Source organism: Bombus affinis, chromosome 6 (genome assembly GCF_024516045.1).
Source record: "Bombus affinis isolate iyBomAffi1 chromosome 6, iyBomAffi1.2, whole genome shotgun sequence".
In the NCBI taxonomy this organism is placed as follows: domain Eukaryota; kingdom Metazoa; phylum Arthropoda; class Insecta; order Hymenoptera; family Apidae; genus Bombus; species Bombus affinis.
In genome coordinates, this window is record NC_066349.1 from 11,070,912 (window position 1) to 11,090,947 (window position 20,036).

At 32.3% G+C, this 20,036-nt stretch overlaps 4 protein-coding genes across 8 annotated transcripts; 2 read left to right on the forward strand and 2 right to left on the reverse strand.

Moving 5' to 3' along the window:
• Positions 1–311: 311 nt before the first annotated feature.
• Positions 312–1,688, forward strand: LOC126917712 (phosphatidylinositol N-acetylglucosaminyltransferase subunit C). The gene has a single exon (XM_050724935.1). It carries the CDS (start codon positions 314–316, stop codon positions 1,130–1,132), a length of 819 nt encoding a protein of 272 aa, XP_050580892.1. The 5' UTR covers positions 312–313; the 3' UTR covers positions 1,133–1,688.
• On the reverse strand, positions 1,407–8,066 carry LOC126917689 (nuclear pore complex protein Nup205). Of its 2 annotated transcripts, none has more exons than XM_050724859.1 (6): positions 7,911–8,066; positions 7,479–7,642; positions 6,675–7,380; positions 5,878–6,573; positions 1,861–5,796; positions 1,407–1,766 (listed from the first exon to the last, which is right to left on the reverse strand). In XM_050724859.1, the coding sequence occupies exons 1-6, from the start codon at positions 7,918–7,920 to the stop codon at positions 1,546–1,548; spliced, it is 5,733 nt and encodes a 1,910-aa protein (XP_050580816.1). In that variant the 5' UTR covers positions 7,921–8,066; the 3' UTR covers positions 1,407–1,545. The 2 variants fall into 2 exon arrangements, with proteins under 2 accessions (XP_050580816.1, XP_050580815.1); XM_050724858.1 differs by having other exon boundaries at positions 5,878–6,603.
• A 250-nt stretch (positions 8,067–8,316) lies between these two features.
• On the forward strand, positions 8,317–13,081 carry LOC126917699 (dolichyl-diphosphooligosaccharide--protein glycosyltransferase subunit STT3A). Of its 4 annotated transcripts, none has more exons than XM_050724890.1 (12): positions 8,317–8,448; positions 9,288–9,447; positions 9,517–9,684; positions 9,743–9,903; positions 9,982–10,371; positions 10,447–10,600; positions 10,679–10,917; positions 11,000–11,164; positions 11,236–11,424; positions 11,497–11,716; positions 11,794–11,982; positions 12,063–13,081. In XM_050724890.1, the coding sequence occupies exons 2-12, from the start codon at positions 9,351–9,353 to the stop codon at positions 12,206–12,208; spliced, it is 2,118 nt and encodes a 705-aa protein (XP_050580847.1). In that variant the 5' UTR covers positions 8,317–8,448; positions 9,288–9,350; the 3' UTR covers positions 12,209–13,081. The 4 variants fall into 4 exon arrangements, with proteins under 4 accessions (XP_050580847.1, XP_050580843.1, XP_050580844.1 ...); XM_050724886.1 differs by having other exon boundaries at positions 8,347–8,580; XM_050724887.1 differs by having other exon boundaries at positions 8,347–8,567.
• On the reverse strand, positions 13,082–19,886 carry LOC126917690 (tyrosine-protein phosphatase non-receptor type 23). The gene is made up of 10 exons (XM_050724860.1): positions 19,664–19,886; positions 19,272–19,474; positions 18,877–19,199; positions 18,662–18,774; positions 15,284–18,596; positions 14,693–15,216; positions 14,142–14,605; positions 13,780–14,078; positions 13,553–13,699; positions 13,082–13,494 (listed from the first exon to the last, which is right to left on the reverse strand). The coding sequence occupies exons 1-10, from the start codon at positions 19,748–19,750 to the stop codon at positions 13,370–13,372; spliced, it is 5,598 nt and encodes a 1,865-aa protein (XP_050580817.1). The 5' UTR covers positions 19,751–19,886; the 3' UTR covers positions 13,082–13,369.
• Between the last annotated feature and the right edge of the window lie 150 nt (positions 19,887–20,036).

A 20,036-nucleotide genomic window follows, 5' to 3' on the forward strand; every position in this document is an offset into this window, starting at 1 on the left:
CAGTGTCTTCCAATAACCTCTTTTTACTAAAGTGTATGGTTTGATAGTCATAATGATAAATAATTTACTCAATTTACCCAATTTACCCAGAATTACAATCACATATGATTTAAAATTAATTCAAATCATATTTACTTCTTTTGTAGTAAGTTATATGCAAAGCAAAAATCCAACGAATGAGTTACAAAGGATATATGAAAGTTTTAATCATCATATCATGATAGCACCAGACTCATGATATTTAATTAATGAAAATCAAATTTCATATTCTACGCGATTAAAATTCTGATAAAAACAAAGAGCAACATACATTATGACAGTAGAGCTACAATGGCAGAAGAATTTATATGAAAATTATGGGCTACCGGATAATTATACGGATAATTCATTCTTAGAACAATTACGCAAAATAAAACCAAATAATGTAACATTAATCGAAGCAATAACTTTCGGTGCCAGCATATGCATTCAGCTAAATATTGTCATTCTTTTTGTTATTATATTTATTTGGTTATACAATGAATGGGCCAGCCCTGATATCATATTTGTATTTGGGGTAATATTCACAATATTGGGTTATTTTATATATTGTTTGAAAGAGGTAAGTACTTTGATAGAGTTCACAAAACATGTTAGAACTGTATTGATTTTTCTTACATTTGGATATATTTTGTCACCTGTTTTGAAAACTTTAACGGATACCATCAGTACAGATACAATTTATGCCATGACAATATTAATGTTCTTGGTACATTTAATATTTAGTAAGTACGGTCCTTTACAGATCTCTTTGTCCGATTCTTTGTCCATAACATCTTCAATATTTGGTTCCTTAATGTTAGCATCCAGATTGGCATCTCCTTTACATGCCTTTTCTCTTCTCACTGTATCTGTTCAGTGTTTTGTTTTATTACCGTTTTTAATGCATAAATTAACTAGCAAAATACTGATTTCAAGTCTTTTAACATTAAATACATTATATTTTCTTCAACTAGTTTCACAAACTCTTTCTTATGTATTTATTGCAACTATATTACTTTTACATTTTATTTGCCCTTATTGGTATGTAAGATGCCAGAAGTATAAAGATAATATTTATGGGCCATGGGATGAGGCTGTTATTACTTCTTAGAAAATATTCAATATATTTTCTTCCATTTATTGTAATATATGGAATTGTAAATTTAAAAAAAAGGCATATTATAAATATTTATTATTAATATACAACATAATTTTAATATAGCAACAAAACATAACTATGAAAATGTATTTTACATATATATTATTGTGCTTAACAAAATTGTATTTCAAAATGATATACATCAACAATTTTCTAAATGTTCAATTATAATTCGAGAATGTTAATTAATAAAAGTATGAAGGTACTTTTTTAAAGTAAATTGTACTTCTATATAAATCATTTATTGAAAATTTGTATCTGTCGAATTATTATAATAAATACTGTCTACGAGAGTTTTGGCAGATGTTCGTAAATACACTGATATGTAAAAAAATATGTTATAAATTCGAATTATAGACGGGATGTTATTGTACAATTATAAACTGTAATAGCCTTTTAATTCTTCTAACAAGGGCTTCAACAAAGCTGTGATCCACCGTATTTTTTGCATATTCGTTATGTGTATCTAATAATTGTGTAATAAAGTTATCTGTAAATGTAGAAACAAGACCTTGTTTTAATTCCATTAAAGTTTCTGAAGATGCTTTCCATGCTACCATATCTTCATCTATACCTGCTGGAGATACTAAAACAGAAAATTTTTTAATATTTCACTTAATATTTACTTAATATTTGAAGAATCGTTAATTATATTGTACCATTAATAGATGTCATATTACCTTGCATTCGGCTGTATCGTGACATTACTTGTATCATATAGAAATCCAAATGGCTCCACAGAATATATAATGCGTGTTCTATTATTAAAGAACAATACTTTATAGTTTGACGTTTTTCTTTCACCCACCGATTCAATCGCTGTTCCACTATTATTCGTTGCTTTTGCACATCGAGTTCCGCTTCCTCTTCGGACATATATTCTTTCAATTCAGTTGTACTCATTTCTCCTATCACTGCCGACTTACTAATGAGAGTATCAATGTGAGGTAATTCGGTGTGCAATAAATTCGTAACAGATACAAGTTGATCAACGATCGTTCCTAAATGTACTCCGCCAGAAGTGTCTTTCATTCTGTTTTCCCTTCCTCCTGGTTTCAGTGTTAAATGAGGCTCAAACAGCACATTCCTTATTTTTTGATCCATTCTACTATGTTGCATCTGATTACGAGTGTATAGCATAATATTTGCAACTATTTGTACGCAAGAAATATGTTGCTGGTTTGCTTCTGTTTTCTCATGGCATAAACGAACAGGAGCGGGTTGCAATTGAAATTTATACAACAGCGACAACATTAATCTTTGTAATTCATACAAATGAGCACGAAGTTCTCTCATGCCACTAATGTCTCCTAATTTACAATCGTCGAATTCAGATCTAGCCAATTCGTCATCTACCAGTTTATACATATCAATATTCGCAGATCGGGATATTACTCCTGTAAGACAGGCAATCTCTTTCAAGAAAAGTGTATTTGCTTTTGAAAAGGCATTCTGTAGTATTATTTTAACAATATCTCCGTGGCTCTGTAGAAAGCCACAAACTTGTATGGCACACGACTGGTTCTCTGTTCCCAGAGTAGTAAGCAGAGCATCGCAAAGGTACAAAGCTGGCAAGAAGATTTGCTGATAACGCTGACCAATAGAGGGTATGAAAGAATAGTCACCTCCTTCAAATCCTATGTGAACATCGGGATGTCGATCAAATACAATCATATTTGACATACATGATAAGATCCTATTTTCTAAAAGACTCTCAGCACCCAACCTTGTGGAGGCCATTCTACAAAATGTTGCCATTTTTGCTTCATACAAGTATAGTGGTCTTAACGTCTCAGGTTCGGGTTGTAGCATACACCGTAACATATTATCAGATTCTAAAAGACTATCTATCATGTGCTTTAAATATCCTCTGCTAGCTAAATAAATGATCCAGGCATTGTCGTAATCCAATTCCAAGATTTTATCTAGACAGGACAATGCTAACATTTTACAAACATCATGACCACCTGAACAATTATGGCATAAAATGTCCATCAATTTATTTCCAAAGCTATTTATCACTTGTATCGTCGCGTAACGATGAGAACGTTCTTGAACAGGCATTACTCTGTTCACTGAACTATCTAATTGACTAACGTACATTAAATCAATGATGTTCGTACTTTCTGATTTTTCTAAACCGACCACACAGAGGAAATTTAGCAATGCTGCATATAAATGGGTTATTACTTTCTGTGAGGAAGCTCCTGCGTTCAAGATCCATTGCAGGATATGACTCAAAATGATCTTCATCATCGTTGTATTCGAGGGCGACGAAGGAAATGATTCGTTATCTATTTGCGTGAGGAAACTATTTCGCAAATGTACAAGTAACATCAGAACTGTTCCAGATACTAAGGTCTTTATCTCGCTTAAAGCTTCGCAAGACGTCATTTTCTGTAACAAATCGTGTGATAGATTTAACAGCAGATTCTGTTTTTGTGGTGTGGGAAGTTGTTGATTCGTTGCAACACAGAACAATATTTCTGTTGTTTGACACCAGCCCTCTACGAATTTGACAGTGGCATAAGATAAAAGCTTTGTTTGATTCTTTTTCAAAGCGTATGTCAAAATTTTCTGTACTTCTTGTTGCATGAGATTACGCTGAGTCGCGGTTGCACTACTTTGAGTAACAGCCAATTCTTCTGTGATAAGAGAATGTAACTTTTTTATGTCTATAAGTCGAGGACCCCCTATCAATGTAACTGGTACGCTACATCGTCCTAAAACCATCTCTACTTGTGATGGATCGAAGAAATCTAGAGATAATGGTGATTCCAATTGAAGCTGAAATTCGATATAATGCAGAAGGTCCATCAGAAGTTTCTGTGATGGCACAATTTGCCCTTTTTCTTGACCAAAGTTTCCAACTAATCGTTGAACCAGAGAATTTTGTAAGCTTCCACCAGCGACACGTAATTCAATTGCGGCTATCTTTAATAACCACGACATACAACCAAGCTCTGTTGCTTTGTTCTGTCCCTCAAATGGTAATTTCGTGAGGTGTCTTTGTACGAAGTCTTGATTTACGCTAGTTCGCAAAAATCTCAATACAGGAACAGATGTTTTGTTATTCACAGCTAACGTATGAAGGAAACAATAGCAAGCTTCTGTTATTTTGTCACGGCCACGTTCAAGAGACTGCTCTAAAATTCCTAATATTGAATGCAGGCATGTTCGTGGGAAGCCCAGAATACCAGGTTGCTGTAGAACGGTTTTTCGAATATCTTTGGTAATCTCAAATCCTAACAGGTAGTGAGAAAGATTTGGCGTAGGTCGTATAATACTTTGCATCATCAAAAGCAAAATACGTTCTTTGCAGCTACCAGTATACTGCTTTTCGTTTTCCGTATCTTCATCGAAAGTTGTATCTGCATCTAAGCATTCCACGAAACCGTGCCTGATATTTGTGGCTAAAGTAGGAGTAGCTGTAAACGTAGAAAGCAATTCGGAATCTGCTCCTGGTTCGTTGGTCACTTCATGAATAACTCCGACAGCATGAAACGCGTGTTGTGGAAGCCAAGAACTATACGAAACATATTTAGCAACATTGATCATATAATCAGGCTTTTTCGACTGTGGATCCACCTCTAAAAGTAATCTTGATAGTCCGGTCAAAATTTTGTTTATCGATTTCGCAGCGGCTAATTGAGCCATGTAGTTGTGCTGCGTTTTTAATCCTCTTTCCAATATTTCCAAACAATACAATGTGCCGTTTTCAAGATTCTTTTTAGCAGGAAACTGTTCATAAGTATCGAAATGAGTACAACCTTTATCAAGAATATATAGTATAACATGAAGTAATTCGGATTTGGAATGTAATTGAGTCATTATATGATAACCAGGAGCAGAATTAACTATTGTAACTTCTCCATTCTGGAGCTCCATCTTGCATCCAATGAAATCTTCTACAGCTGGTTCATATTGTTTGATAAGCTTTGAAAATATTTTTAAACAAGCTTCTGCAACTTCCCATTTTTCTCCTGGGTTCTTGTATGACCGTGTATGAAATTTTAAAAAGACAGTATTAATAATAAAATGTAAATACGGATCAAAGCCCGGATTACGCTGCCCCATTCCTAATAGTCGTAATACAGGAAAATCAGTAAGAACGTCTAAAAGTTCTAACATTGCTCGTGTTAATGGATATCTTTCATTCTTTGATTCGACCTCCTCTAATTCACTTTGAACTCCTCTTGGTTGATAGCTGCTTATCGTTGGTATAGTTGAAAGTATTTGTGCAGCCTCCAAACTTTGCCATACGGTAGATGAACTTTCGGGTGATCTAGCTAACGCAGCGAGTGTTCGTATCAGAACACTCTTCAGCGGAATCGGTATTCCACAACTGACTAAACCAATTAAAGATGGTAATACTTTCCACCCTGGATGATCGCATATTGCTATCCTTGATATTTCGTCGTTTTTCGCAATCACTTGAACGACCAACAGCACTGCTTCAAGACCTTTACTTTCTTCAGGTGTAATGCCTTTGGGATGGCTCCTTTGTCGGTAAACAGTGTCTTGACTGGGAGGTAGTTCTTTCCTAAGATTATCATAGTACTGGCTTAAAGATTTAAAAAAGTGATCCCACGAAATTGTTGTTGTTCCTGAAGATCCTACGAATTTTTTTACTTTTCAATATTCCGTTATTCATTCAATAAAAACAATAATATATTTTTGAAACACAAATTACTTACCATTTGGTTTAAGAAAATTGAACGCTTGCCGTGCTGCTTGTGTAGAAGATGCAAGAGATGCGATCATTTTAAGATATGGAACAAATAATCCCGCCGGTAATATTTCACCAGCAAGGCGTACAAATTTAAAAAGAGCAACTTGTCTAGATGGCAAGCGATTAATGTATGTAGTAGCCGATGCGTGCGTAGAATCATGACTGGAGTGATGACACCAATAGTCCATAACTAATTCCAGTTTCAAAGGGTCTTCTTTATACAATTCCGCCACAGTTAACATTAGATATTCAAAATGATTATCTAGATTCAAGGGTGGTTTGATACCCTCTTGCTGGTATGCCTGAATCAAACGCATAGATTCGTCCACTCGACTCCGTAGATCCTTAACTTTTAAGGGCATCAATAATATAAAATCGGAAATAAGAGAATGGAAATAGCGGATATAAAATTCTTCGTAATATATGCTCTTGTTTCTAAATAATAATTCAGCCATAAAATGAAAACATTTGTTTGTTAAAGCTGCTTCCAGTAGTCTCTCGTCTTCAATAGTAATATTCAAGACCTGTACGTTAGCTGTAGTTTTTATTGTTGTGAGAGCAACTGCAAAAGCAAATTGTATAAGTCCGCGTAATTTAGCACACTCCCAATTGATGTTCATTGATATTAATTTTTGATATAGTTCGTCATGTGCTCCTCTTTCTGCAATTAATGGCATAGAATTGATCAATTCTGAAATAAAAAACTATATAGTATGACAAATCACAACACAAAATTTATATTTATAGTCTAAAAGAATATACCTTCGCCATTTTCATGACTATGTAACGAGCTAAAATTGATGGCATTTAATACACTCATTATAATAGCAAGCGTAACTTTATCCATACCACCTTCATACGTTTCATCAATTTGTTTCGTTTGTAATAAAGATAGTAAACGAAATAAGATTGGATTTGGTAATGAAGATTGCGCAGACCATAAATATAATATATCTGCTAAATCTTGTCTAGAATCATTGTAAAGTTTCATGACCATGTATCGATGCTTTGATCCACCTAATGCCCGATTTTTTTCTAGTAGGTCTTGCTCCTTCACAGGATCCATTTTTTCTAATAATGATAAAATCCTATCTAATAAACCATCTTCTTGTAATTTATTTGTATACTCCGTAATATGTCTCAGAAGAGCTATTGGGGCATCAATATTCCAACTATGTCCCATTCTTGCTTGTATAAGCATTCTTAAAGTTGATGTAAGTGCTTTCTTTCCATCATAATATAATAAAATAGCTGTTAATCCTCTAGGTAAACCAGGGTGATGAGGCATTTGTAGTTGAGCAGTGCATAAAAGATCTAATGCCATGAACTCATTAAGTTCATACATGTCTGATATAATAAGGGTTTCATCGACCAATTCTTTTGACAACAACTGATGTCCTAAGCCAGGAAGTGTAATACCATCTGTTGCTCCCTTTGTTATTTCTTCTCTGCTGTTCACATTCTGCGGCTGCAATAGAATATATCTTAAACCATATATTATGCAAATTTGTAACATTTTTGTTGTCTCACATAATCTTAGATACATGATATCATATAATTACTTACAGGATTTTTTAAAAGAGTTAAAAAATTTTGTCTATGGTTACGTAAAGCTTCTGTAAATTCAGGATATTGAAGATCATAAGTTGTTGGAGAAGAAGTAATATACCGTTCTACAAGACTCTGTAGTTCCTTATAAGGAGTCCACATATCCTGTGTAATTTCCTTTTCTATAAAATTCATAAAATAACATTTTGTTAACAATTTATATGGTTAATCAGAACAATATAAAAAATAAAATAAAATATATATATATATAATTGATTAAAAATATTTTCTAAGGCTATATAACACTATAGTAGAATGCTAAAATATAGGAATTGTTGCATTATGTTAAAAGGAATACAGTTCAAATATCTATTAATCATTTATATGATGCAGGTTAGATTTTTCATGTGACGTTAAAGATATAGATCAATCATATAAATTAAAAATTACCTTCGGTCATTTTGTTATGGTAAATAAAATGTTATAAAAACACAAATCTGGCGGAACAAAATATAGTACTTAAATATAATGAAAGGAAAGAAATCTCGTGCAACATAATACAAATACCGGTCCTCTGGCGGGAACGATAGATTTATTGATAATCATAAACCATTGAACAACTATACATGAGATGCAATTGCTATAAGCATATCTTATTTGTAAAAATTACACCAGAGGACGTATTTACATTAAAATTTTTGTTTATTTTTAACTTGAGAGTTTTATTTATTACTCAGTATTTAACCTATAATAACCTATAATCAATGTTTATTCGAACAAAGAATAGTTTTAATTCTTTCTTTCTATAACGTACTTATATACACGAATACCAAATAATTTCCTTGGTCTTATTTCGATTGTAGGTAGCGCAACTAGCAGCTGACTTTAATCTATGCTTTTTTCTTTCGAGTCGCTATGTTTCTCAGTTAGTAATTTAAATGACGTTGTTATTTTATTACTTATCTTGTATTGTAAAATTCGTAAATTCGTAAGTTCACATCACGATTTACGTAACATATATAAAACTACATAAATGTACGATGCGGAACGATTAGATATGTGATGTAAAATATACATATGTCACCGGCCGGTAATTTTGTGTACGTGGTCAGTTAATGAGGTGAATTCATGTAGTTCATTTAGCATGTAATTGTTATTTTTTTGTTGAGGCAATATATTTATTATTTCATTCATTTATCTCTTAATCGCGTACGTTCGATATTTTCTATTCTACTATCTTTTTTCTATGGAGTATCATAACCTACTGCTGACAATGACAAACGCCATGTGTTTTTCGTTATAGCTTTTATTGATATGATAACTAGGGTGTCTCAGGATTTAACAGCCGAGCTTCGTCAGTGTAATCTATGGCTATATTCAAGCAAAAAATGTTATATAAGCATAACTCATTTAAAACTTTATTAAAAAGTTGTAATAAAAATACTTAATATAATAGGAACAATAATAAATTTGTAGTTACAATGCTGTAAAACAAAAATAAGTATAGATTAGATAAGTATAAGACTCATTTTGATTTTACTTCATTTCAATGTGAACCAATAAACTCTTTATGTTATTTTATCGCATGTATCTATATTACTTGTTCAATATATTCTTTGTCCTAAAGTTGTTTTTTGTTTTAATATAAAAATATGTTGACAAAATTTGGCTGTTGAACATTGAGACATCCTGTGTAATAATGCATTGAAGATTTTAACATATAATTTTTTTGAATATTTACCTGCTTTCCGCATGTGATACAAGTGTAGTTTTTATCACAAATAAATAAATATAATATCAGTATGAATGATAATATATTTTTTATAGGAAAATTTTATAAAGGTGGTGTTTTAATTATTTAAGAGAATAACACCTCATAGCCTCATCAATATGGTTACATTGATGAAGACAAGAGGTTTGCGTATGTCTGCACAGAAGCAGGAGACTCTTTTGAAATTGACTGTGTTATCTCTTGCAGCAATTTTATGTAAGTTTCCTAAATTAAAATAAGAAGAATTCTTGTAATATTCTAAGTAAATGTAATCTTTTTTTATAGCTTTTGCAACAAGATTGTTCTCTGTCTTAAGATTTGAGAGTGTTATCCATGAATTTGATCCATATTTTAATTATCGCACAACAAAGTATTTAGCAGAAAATGGGTTTTATAGTTTTCATAATTGGTTTGATGATCGTGTGTGGTATCCTCTTGGGAGGATAATTGGAGGTATGTTCCTTTGTATTAATTTTTAATCGTAATATACTTTAATCATTAATTATTTCAGGAACAATATATCCAGGATTAATGATAACATCAGCAGCATTATATCGTCTTTCATGGTTATTAAATATTACCTTAGATATACGTACTATTTGTGTCTTCCTAGCTCCATTATTTTCTAGTTTTACAACAATTATTACTTACTTACTTACCAAAGAACTGAAGGTAAAAATATATTCAATATATATGTAGTATTTTTAGTATAATAAACCAAAAATATATTACTTCATGTATGATTTTAAGGATTCTGCATCAGGATTATTTGCTGCAGCTATGATAGCAATTGTACCTGGTTATATATCACGATCAGTGGCAGGATCTTATGATAATGAAGGCATAGCTATTTTTTGTATGTTATTTACATATTACATGTGGATCAAAGCAGTTAAAACTGGAGCAATTTGTTGGGCAACATGTGCTGCCCTTGCATATTTTTATATGGTGTCTTCTTGGGGTGGCTATGTATTCCTAATTAATCTAATTCCTTTACATGTATTAACTTTAATGGTGACTGGCAGGTTTTCTCATAGAATATACATTGCATACAGTATTGTATATTGTTTAGGAACAATTTTATCTATGCAAATATCTTTTGTTGGTTTTCAACCTGTTCAGAGCTCTGAACACATGCTTGTAAGTATAAAATATAGTTTGTCTTTGTTTTGTAGAAAATACTCTCTAGACAAAATTAATTTATATTTTGTACAGGCATTGGGAGTTTTTGGACTTTGCCAGATTCACGCTCTAGTTGATTATCTGCGTAGTAAAATGTCACAAGATGACTTCGAAATATTATTCCGTGGTCTTGTTATTTCTGTAGTTACTATTTCATTTGTATTAGGTGTTATGTTAACTATTACAGGTATATACAATAATGATAATATATTTCTTTAGATTATAAAGAACATTTATTAATTTTTTAATCATCCTAAATTGCAAGGAAAAATATCTCCATGGACTGGTCGCTTTTATTCCCTTTTGGACCCGTCCTATGCAAAGAATCACATACCGATAATTGCGTCTGTTTCGGAACATCAACCAACATCATGGAGCTCTTTTTACTTCGATCTTCAGATTTTAGTATTTCTATTTCCCTCGGGTCTATACTTCTGTTTTTCTAAGTTAACAGATTCAAATATTTTCCTCATCTTGTATGGAGTTACAAGTCTATACTTTGCTGTGAGTAAAAAGTTTTCATTAAAAATTCGTTAAAAATTGGTATCGAAAATTTGAACAAGCACTTAAATTTTAAATTATACAGGGTGTAATGGTTCGATTAATGTTGGTTTTGGCTCCAGTAATGTGTATTTTGGGTGGCATTGGAGCTTCCTCTTTACTTGTCACTTATATGAAACAAGTAGAAAGAGGAAAAGTTACAGATAAAAAGTCGAAAAAGTTTGAAAGTAATTATATACTCAGAAGTGAGGTAATTACAATGAACATCTTTTCTTAACTTTCATTTTTTACGAAATTTTATATTGACATATTGATTTGCAGATTGCCACGCTCTTTATAACAGTAATGTGTATTCTCTTCTTTTCGTATACCATCCATTGTACGTGGGTTACAGCAGAAGCTTATAGTTCGCCTAGTATCGTGTTATCGGCGCGTTCTCCAGATGGTGGTCGCATGATCTTTGATGATTTTAGAGAAGCGTATTATTGGTTACGGATGAATACGCCAGAAGTAATTTTATAAGTCTACCTAGATAATTTCCTGTTAATTTGCAACATTTAAAATTACGTTTCTTAACTGCAGAATGCCAAAGTAATGTCTTGGTGGGATTATGGATACCAGATCACGGCGATGGCAAATCGTACCATTTTAGTAGACAACAATACATGGAACAATACTCACATATCAAGAGTCGGCCAAGCAATGGCAAGCTCTGAGGAAAAAGCTTACGAAATAATGAGAGAACTAGATGTTAATTATGTTCTTGTTATTTTTGGGGGACTTACAGGCTACTCTTCGGATGGTATTACAATTAATATATAAACCTAAATGAAGCTATAACTTAAAATTGTCTAAGAACTTGTTCAATTATGATTTCAGACATTAACAAGTTCCTATGGATGGTGCGTATCGGCGGAAGCACTGAGAAAGGAAAATCTATAACAGAGTGGGATTATTATAACTCTGCAGGAGAATTCCGAGTTGACAAAGAAGGTTCTCCAATTTTGCTCAATTGTCTTATGTATAAAATGTGTTATTACAGATTCGGTCAAGTTTATACAGAAGGGGGTAAGTTTTTTATTATGACATGAATATAATTTATACTAGTTTGGAATAAATATAATTTGAATAATTTTATGATTAAACAGGCAAACCCACAGGATATGACAGAGTTAGGAACATGGAAATTGGTAATAAAGACTTTGAGTTAGACATGTTAGAAGAAGCTTACACTACAGAACATTGGCTTGTACGAATTTATAAAGTGAAAGATTTAAGAAACAGAGGAATTTAAAGAAGATATGGACTAATAAGAAAAAAGTAATATCACATCTCTGTAAACTTTCATAATTTCACTTGCTTATAAGTTTTATAATTGTCTATAAGATATCAACATGGCACTAAATACAGAATTACAATTTCCATTAAATAGTGTAATTGAAACTTTTATAAAAAATATACTCAGGCCTCATTATATACATATATTATTTTAGTAAATATAGTTATTTCGATTTATGAAATAATTTTGGAAGTAATCTTTGTAATAATCGAAAAGAATCTAGCAGCATATTTATTTTAATAGCGTTTATAAGAACGTACTATTATCTGTAACTTAAAGAATACATATATTCAGGGTATAGTTTATCAAGTTGAATATTCTTAGAGAAGCATTTATTTTAAACGTTAAATTATTAAACGATCCCTGTGTTCAAAGATAATGATCATCTTCGTAATTGCTTCCTACATACACATAAGTAATTACATTTAATAAAATGACTAAATTTAATAAAAAATGTAATTTTATTACTTATACTTACTGAGAATTAATAGGGTAAAGATTTATTATGCCATTAATCATGTGTTCATGTGGAGAATAAATTTACATTAAAAATTTCTTTTGTAACCAATATATATATCATAAACTCGAAACCTGTCAGGAACATCAGTAGTAGTATACGATGTAAAATAGTACCAATTGATTATAAAATGATTTTGAATTGTGGTGCATGTATATATATATATGTATGAACATATGTATATTAGGAATACATACCAATTTATCATCCATATGCTTTAGAAACGCATGCCTTATATCGTATGTTTTGTGGATGTGTATGGAAATATGTGATTTTCTGGTAAAGATGGAAATAAATGTAAACAGACAGCATTTGTTTTTTATACATACATTTTATTCGATATATTTTACAGATTGTAAAACCATTAAAACTTAAAGATTACGAAACTCCTGAACGATAAGAACGATAATTGTCTTTTGTTTCAGAAATATCGAGTTATCTGTGTGAATTAATACGAATTGCAATGTTTATACAATTACCATAATTATTTTACTCTTAGTAATATCGTTAATTTAAAAAACGTAGGAATGCAAACGTTCATTTAAATAATAAATTTATTGATTGGTGCATAATAAAGTTTTACTTGCAAATTTATTTGATTATCTTCTAATAGACCATAGAGGATCCAGTTGACTTAGCGGATCGATTATTCCTTCTTTAGGTTTCTCTTGAATCGACGTCGCAGTTGAATGTATTGAATTAGCAGTAGAAGCTTTTTGTCGACCTAAAGTTTAAAAAATATCATTAAACTATACTTTGTAAAAAATATTACTTTACAATACCTTGGTCAACATCTGATCGTTGGGTATTTATGCCAAGAGTTTGAAGGAAATCATCAGAAGGATGCATCTTCCTTGATGTTTTGTCCTTATTTCCCTTTAATCCTTCGAAATTTTCAAATGTCGAGCGAGTAGACGATAAAATTCCACCTATATATCCGATAAGAAAATTTTATTTTGAATTAATTCGATCAAATCATATAAACAATTAGAGGAGAAATAGTTCTTACGTTTCATTAAAATGTCTTGAGCGTGGTATAATACCAACTGATAAGCGAATAACAAGGACTCCTTATTTACAATTTGTTTACGGCACTTTAGAAGACCCTTGAATACAAGAGGTACATTGACTATTCCGCAACCTGCACGTATATGGCATACTGTTGCTGCTGCTACTAGAAATAAACTGCTTAGTGCTCCACCATCCAAACAATGCACCACCACTGGTTTTGTACAACGTCTCAGTGCTTGTTCTGTCATTACATCCGTTGAAAAAGTAAGCAGTGCACCTGGACTACTAGGAAAACCACTGAAAAGTAAAAAAAAATTATATACATAAAATGATTGAATATTATTTATTTTGAAGACATACTTGGAAGGCCATGTAAGAAATTGCATGTGCACGACTGTCTTTTCTGAGTTCTTTTTAGTATTATGCACAGAAATAACTCTTTGGATGTAGGATACATGGTTTACTCTCTTTTTTAATGATATTGTAAAGCTACCAATGTTCAGAATATCTTCTTCGTTTATAGGCCAGTATATCTCTCCATTTAATTGTGCATCGGATACTAAACATGCAATTATTTCACTTTCTTGTTCCCATATCATCATCCAAAATACTTCTAATTTGTCCGGCAATGGTGCTTGAGTAATAATGAATGCTGTCGGTATCCATTGTGTAATTTCCATTATATGAGAAGCATTAATATAATTTGGAATATCTGTCGACGATATTTGTACCTTTGTTGTGTCATATGGGATACATTCCATTACTCTATTTTCCGAAGAATGAGCTAGCGCTACTGTACACGATTGTTTTCCACTTTCCCTTTCCTAAAATTGAAGTATATTATTTTGTGGTGTGATTAACAGAATAATATTTTACACTATACAAGTAATTTGGAATTCATATGATCCTACTTCAAATTCTTGGACTTCCTTCCATTTTATATCAAGATTAGTTGCTCCACTTAATGTTTTAACAAGTAAGCTATCTACAAATTTCTCATATTTTTCAACTTCATTTATAAACTTCTGCAATGCTACTGGATCTCCTAAAGGATCCTTTTTAGGTTGCACGTCATTGTACCACGTATCCCATACAATCTGCAAATTCTCGTTTTCCGTCTTATCTTCGACAGTAGTAGTGTCATTCGACTTTACTTTATCATCTTCACTAGCAGTATCTTTTGTTTCATCTTTTGTTGTATCTTTCATTACAGCTTCGTCTTGTACATTGCTTTTATTAACAGGACGTACTTCCGGCACTAAAGGTGCATGATTTATAGTGACATCAAGGTCAGCAAGCAAGTCCACATTAGATTTCTCCGACATTGTAGCGGGTTTAGTAGGATTCGCACTTGTCGTTGTATTAGTTCCATTGTTAGCAGCTTGCATGTATGTTTGATTGTAATTAGTGTAGTTTTCATTTCTGTTAGAGGATGCTAGAAAAGTTAAACATAAAATTTAAATAATTGCAATGTTAATATAAGAAAATAGTTTGATATTTACCTTGAGTACTTTGCATTTGGAGACCATATGGTGTAGTGTAGTAAATGTCAGCTACACCTTGAGGCTGATAAGTCTGTTCTGAATATTGAGAAGATGGAGTTTGACTAACCATAGAATTATTACTAGCATTTGTGTATCTTGCACTACTTTCTTGTTGTTGGCATACATTGTTAATGCCGGTATTTATTTGCAGTGTTGATTCAGAAGGTTGCTGTGATACTTGAATTGATTGTGAAGTTTGAACATTACTAGGATTGTATTCATAACATTGATTGGTGGAATTATAAGTGTATCCCATTTGGCCTTTATAAGATTCTGTCACTGGCATAGTTATTTGATTTCCTTGGATATAATTGTATCCTTGATTGTATATATGAGAATAACCACCATACCCAGGGTACTGTTGTGGGTATTGATATGCTTGTGTGTAATTTTGCATACTTGCCAAAGGTTTTGTATGACTTTGAATTATTTCTGTATTAGTAGAACAATTTGAGTATGCATATGTATTAGAAGTATCTGTAGGTAATATAGTTTGTGTATATGAAACACTGGCATGTTGTAAACCATGATAAGTATTAGGATAAGTTAAAGTGGTGTCACTAGCTGATACTTGTGATCCATATTGGTATACTTTATCTGTATAAATTTGTTTAGTTTGTTCTGTACTACTCTGCTGTGGATATTGTACAGCATTGGAGCTGTGCAAGTTAGAAGAATATGAAGTCCCCATATTATTTACTGGAACAGTTAAAGAACTAGTAGAATAAACAGGTTGAGGAATGCTTGTATTCATATATTGTGTTTGCATATAGTGGCTAGAGGCAGGAATATTAGTCGTTTCGGATGTACTTGGATTCGATGTGACTTGTTGAGCATGTAACTCGGATGGATTATAATACATTGTACCAATGTAACTTTGAGTACATGAAACTTCACTTTGACTAATCTGAGGGAGGATATAGTTTTGCATTTGAGTATTATCCACTGGTAATACATGTTGACTGATAGTTGAAACAGATTCTTGAGAAACAAATTTTTGTTGTGATTCAGGTATATATTGTTGTCCTTGTTGAGCTAAAGTAGTATAAAGCTGTGCTTGTACATCTGTTGTTTTATTAACTGTACTTGCTAGAGGCTCAGATGTTTGAGGTATTTCAGCTTTAGTAACACTAGTACTAGCAGTTTTATCAAAATTAGGAGGATATTGCTGTGCAATATTATATCCAGTATAATCAGCAGAAGGTTGGTAATTTTCATATTGTAATGTATTGGTAGGATAGTTATAAAGTGTTTGAGGATTAGCAGAATACTTATGTTGTCCATCTAAAGCTGTAGAAAATTGTCCATTGGATATAAAAGAATTTATTGGATACTGCACTGCAGTGTTTGCTGTCGTCCCAATTACTTGTGGATAAGTATTTACAGTATCTGAACTATTTACTTGCATATAGTTTTGGCTTAAAGCAGTATTTTCGTTATATGTTGAAATTTCATGTGTATAGGGTACATTCGTTTTGTAATCCGTATATGGTGTAGAATAATACTGCTGCATAGATTTCGTAGACGACATTGCATCCAACGTAGTCACTCCATTAGAATGCATTGCATTTTTATTCACTGTGTCATTCAAGTATGACTTTGTTGCTGCATCTATCTGAACTTGTTTACCTTGCTCTTTATATACATTATAATACTGATTTTGAATATTTTCCTGCCTGCTATTTAAATAATCCTTTAACTTAAGTCCACTACCAGTTCGATTTCGACTCTGATCATAAATAGCAGCTGTTGTTGTATCAATCCTTTCTTGAGAATTTTTATTGCTATCCTGTGCAAGTATTTGTTCACGTTCTTCTTCTTGCACCTTACAAGTGCTTTTCACTCTTTGAAGTAATTTTGAGACATTTATTTCTAATTTCCTATAAAATTCGAGACCTTTGCTAGACTTTGCTAATAGGTCTTCATAAGCATCGTAAGACGCAATCAAAGAAGAAATAGTATGTTCTCGGCGTTTTAATATTTCTTCGACTCCTTTTCGTACATTAGCAGTTTGGGCATATGCATCTGTTAAAGCTGCTAAGATGTTATCTTGTGCAGCAAGATTTTGGTCTATCAATGTTACTAGAGTTTGATGTTTACTTAGCTGATCCGCAAATAAACGATCCAAGGATCCAGAATCGGATGTGGCAGTAACTAGTAAGCGTGTTAGATCGTCTTGTGAAATTGAATCTCGTAACTTTGCATGCAATTCGTTCCTTTGTCTACGCATTTCGTCAACCTTATTCAAAATGCGCCTTAGTTCCTTAGTATGCATTCGTTCTAATTCGATTGCACTATGTGATTTTTCAGTATTTTGTTCTGATAGGTACGCACTTGGCGAAGGTATATGGGCCATAAGGTCAGCAAGCGGTTGAGAAAGTACTTTCAAATTTTTTACATGCATCGTTACTGCTTTATGAAGAGCATGATTACTTTCTGAAGCTTTATTATGAGCTTCTTCATATTTCTTGGCTTCTCTGGTTAAATCAGTGGCGACTATCGACGGAGGTCTCTTTCCAACCGTATCTTGATATTCTTTTTCTTTTTGTTCTTCATCAAGAAGAAGTTTCTTAATTTCTTTCAATATTTTTTCAACATCTTGGCTAGTATCCGATAATTTTCCCATTATATCGAGTAACTCTTGAATAATGTGTTGCTTTGCATTTAGTGCTGCGCATCTTTCAACCAGTTCATCAGGAAGAGGTAACCGCTCCCATTCCGTTGTTTGAGCATCGGGATCCCATAAACTCATATGTTCCAATTTTAAGGACGTTAAGTAGGTATTGAGTTGCTGATCTCTCTCTTCAATTTTGCTACCGACGGAACGTAATATTTTCGCTTTTTCTTCCGAATACAAAGAACTTGCTTCGTGCACTTTCATTGGTATTAACCTGGCAAATATATCAGGTCCTGAAACTTCAGGATCATTGATGCTAAAAGATATTCCCTTAACTAAAGGAGCTCCCTTTACTGTAGGTAATGTTTCTTTTTCTGGTACTTCCTCGTGATATATGTACTCATTTTCATTTTTAGCTGCTTTACGTTTCCCTTCTATCACGTCATTTGTAAATGTAAGTGCTTCTTCTATAGTTGCTTTTTCTCCAGGAATATTTGAATAAATTAATTGTGCTTCATTTAAAGAAGCTAATGCAGCATTATAAAATGCGACCCTTTCTCCCATCTTTCTTTGCTCCTCAGCAGCTAATCCTTGATATAAATATGTAACTGCTAAATGATAAGCTTTCTTGAATTTCAGGTAATGCTTCCAGCTCTGAAAAAGAATATTTTTAGAACAATGTTTTATTAATGACAGTAAGCAATATTTTTAAATTTTACCTTATAAGTTTTAGTTCCAACGGTATCTGATATGGCTCCATCCTCAATTCCACCTTCTTCAAGTGTAGTTAATGCCAGATTGAAATAGTCCACTATCTGTCTCGCAACTTTTGCTACATGATACATATATCTTGTAGAATGATGTACAAGAGTAGACAATTAAAGCCACAAAAAATGTAATATATTTATGCAAATCTTATTTCTTTTATACTTACCTACGATTGTGGGTTTACGATTATCAAGCATACTTTTTTCTAATATACATTCTTGAGCTTGGGCTAAGCAAAGCTGGTGCATAAATGTCATAAGTTCTGGAGCTAAATCTACACCAGATGGCTGTGGGTAACTATTTTTTAAATGCTCAAATGCCCATGCTGCACATTGAAAATGAGCACAAGCCATCTTCATCCCATCAGCTGATGTCCTTTCTGTAAGTGCTCCCAATTGAGTATGCATTGCACCAATATTATACAAGATAGAAATTATTTCAAAGCGAATATTTGCCAATGAGCAAACCATGTTTGCATATGTATCTCTCCTATTTAAAATAAAATACATTCAATTTTTTAATTCTAATGATAACTATTCATCACTATCTCAATTATTTTACCATGTGAATGTCACCGCTGCTATACCATCTTTTCCCATAGGAAATCTACTATGAAGAAAATGCAATTGACAATAATATCTTTTCAACAATGAACAACCAGCTACATCAATGGGTGGTCGTACAGCCACTGCACGCAAGCTTTCTAATTGATGTATTTCGTGTGTAAATGTTGCTGGATCTTTATTATAAAAATCACATATATACTAAAACAAAAAATTATTATAGCTCTAATTAGATTAATTGACAAACTGAAATAAATTAACGAATGATCACGCGGTTCATTTGCAAAATGGAAATATGGAACGACAATTTAAATTTGTAAATAATAAAAACAAAAATCGAGTATTAATTTATGATAAAAAAAAATTGCAGTGTGATTTATTTATCCATACCTGCTTTAACTTTGGTCCAAACGTAGTAGGCTCTGGGCTAACTTTTAATTGAAACGATATCATCGGCAACCTCGGTACTGCTTCCATTGTAAATTACTCAGTAATATGTTATGTTTCCGAGGTTTCTAAAAACTGACAGTTGATCATCTGTCAAACTTGTAGAAAATGGATTTAATCATGGAACATATTTTTCTTTATCACGTATATACTTACTTATGACGACTGAAGCGCCATTTATGGGTAGATATACATGTGTAAGAGTAATTCCATTTACAATATATAAAATACTTTTCTGCAATTTACACATTATTTCAGGTAATATTTTACATTCGTTACATCATTAATTACGATATAAAATATGAAATAGAATTAA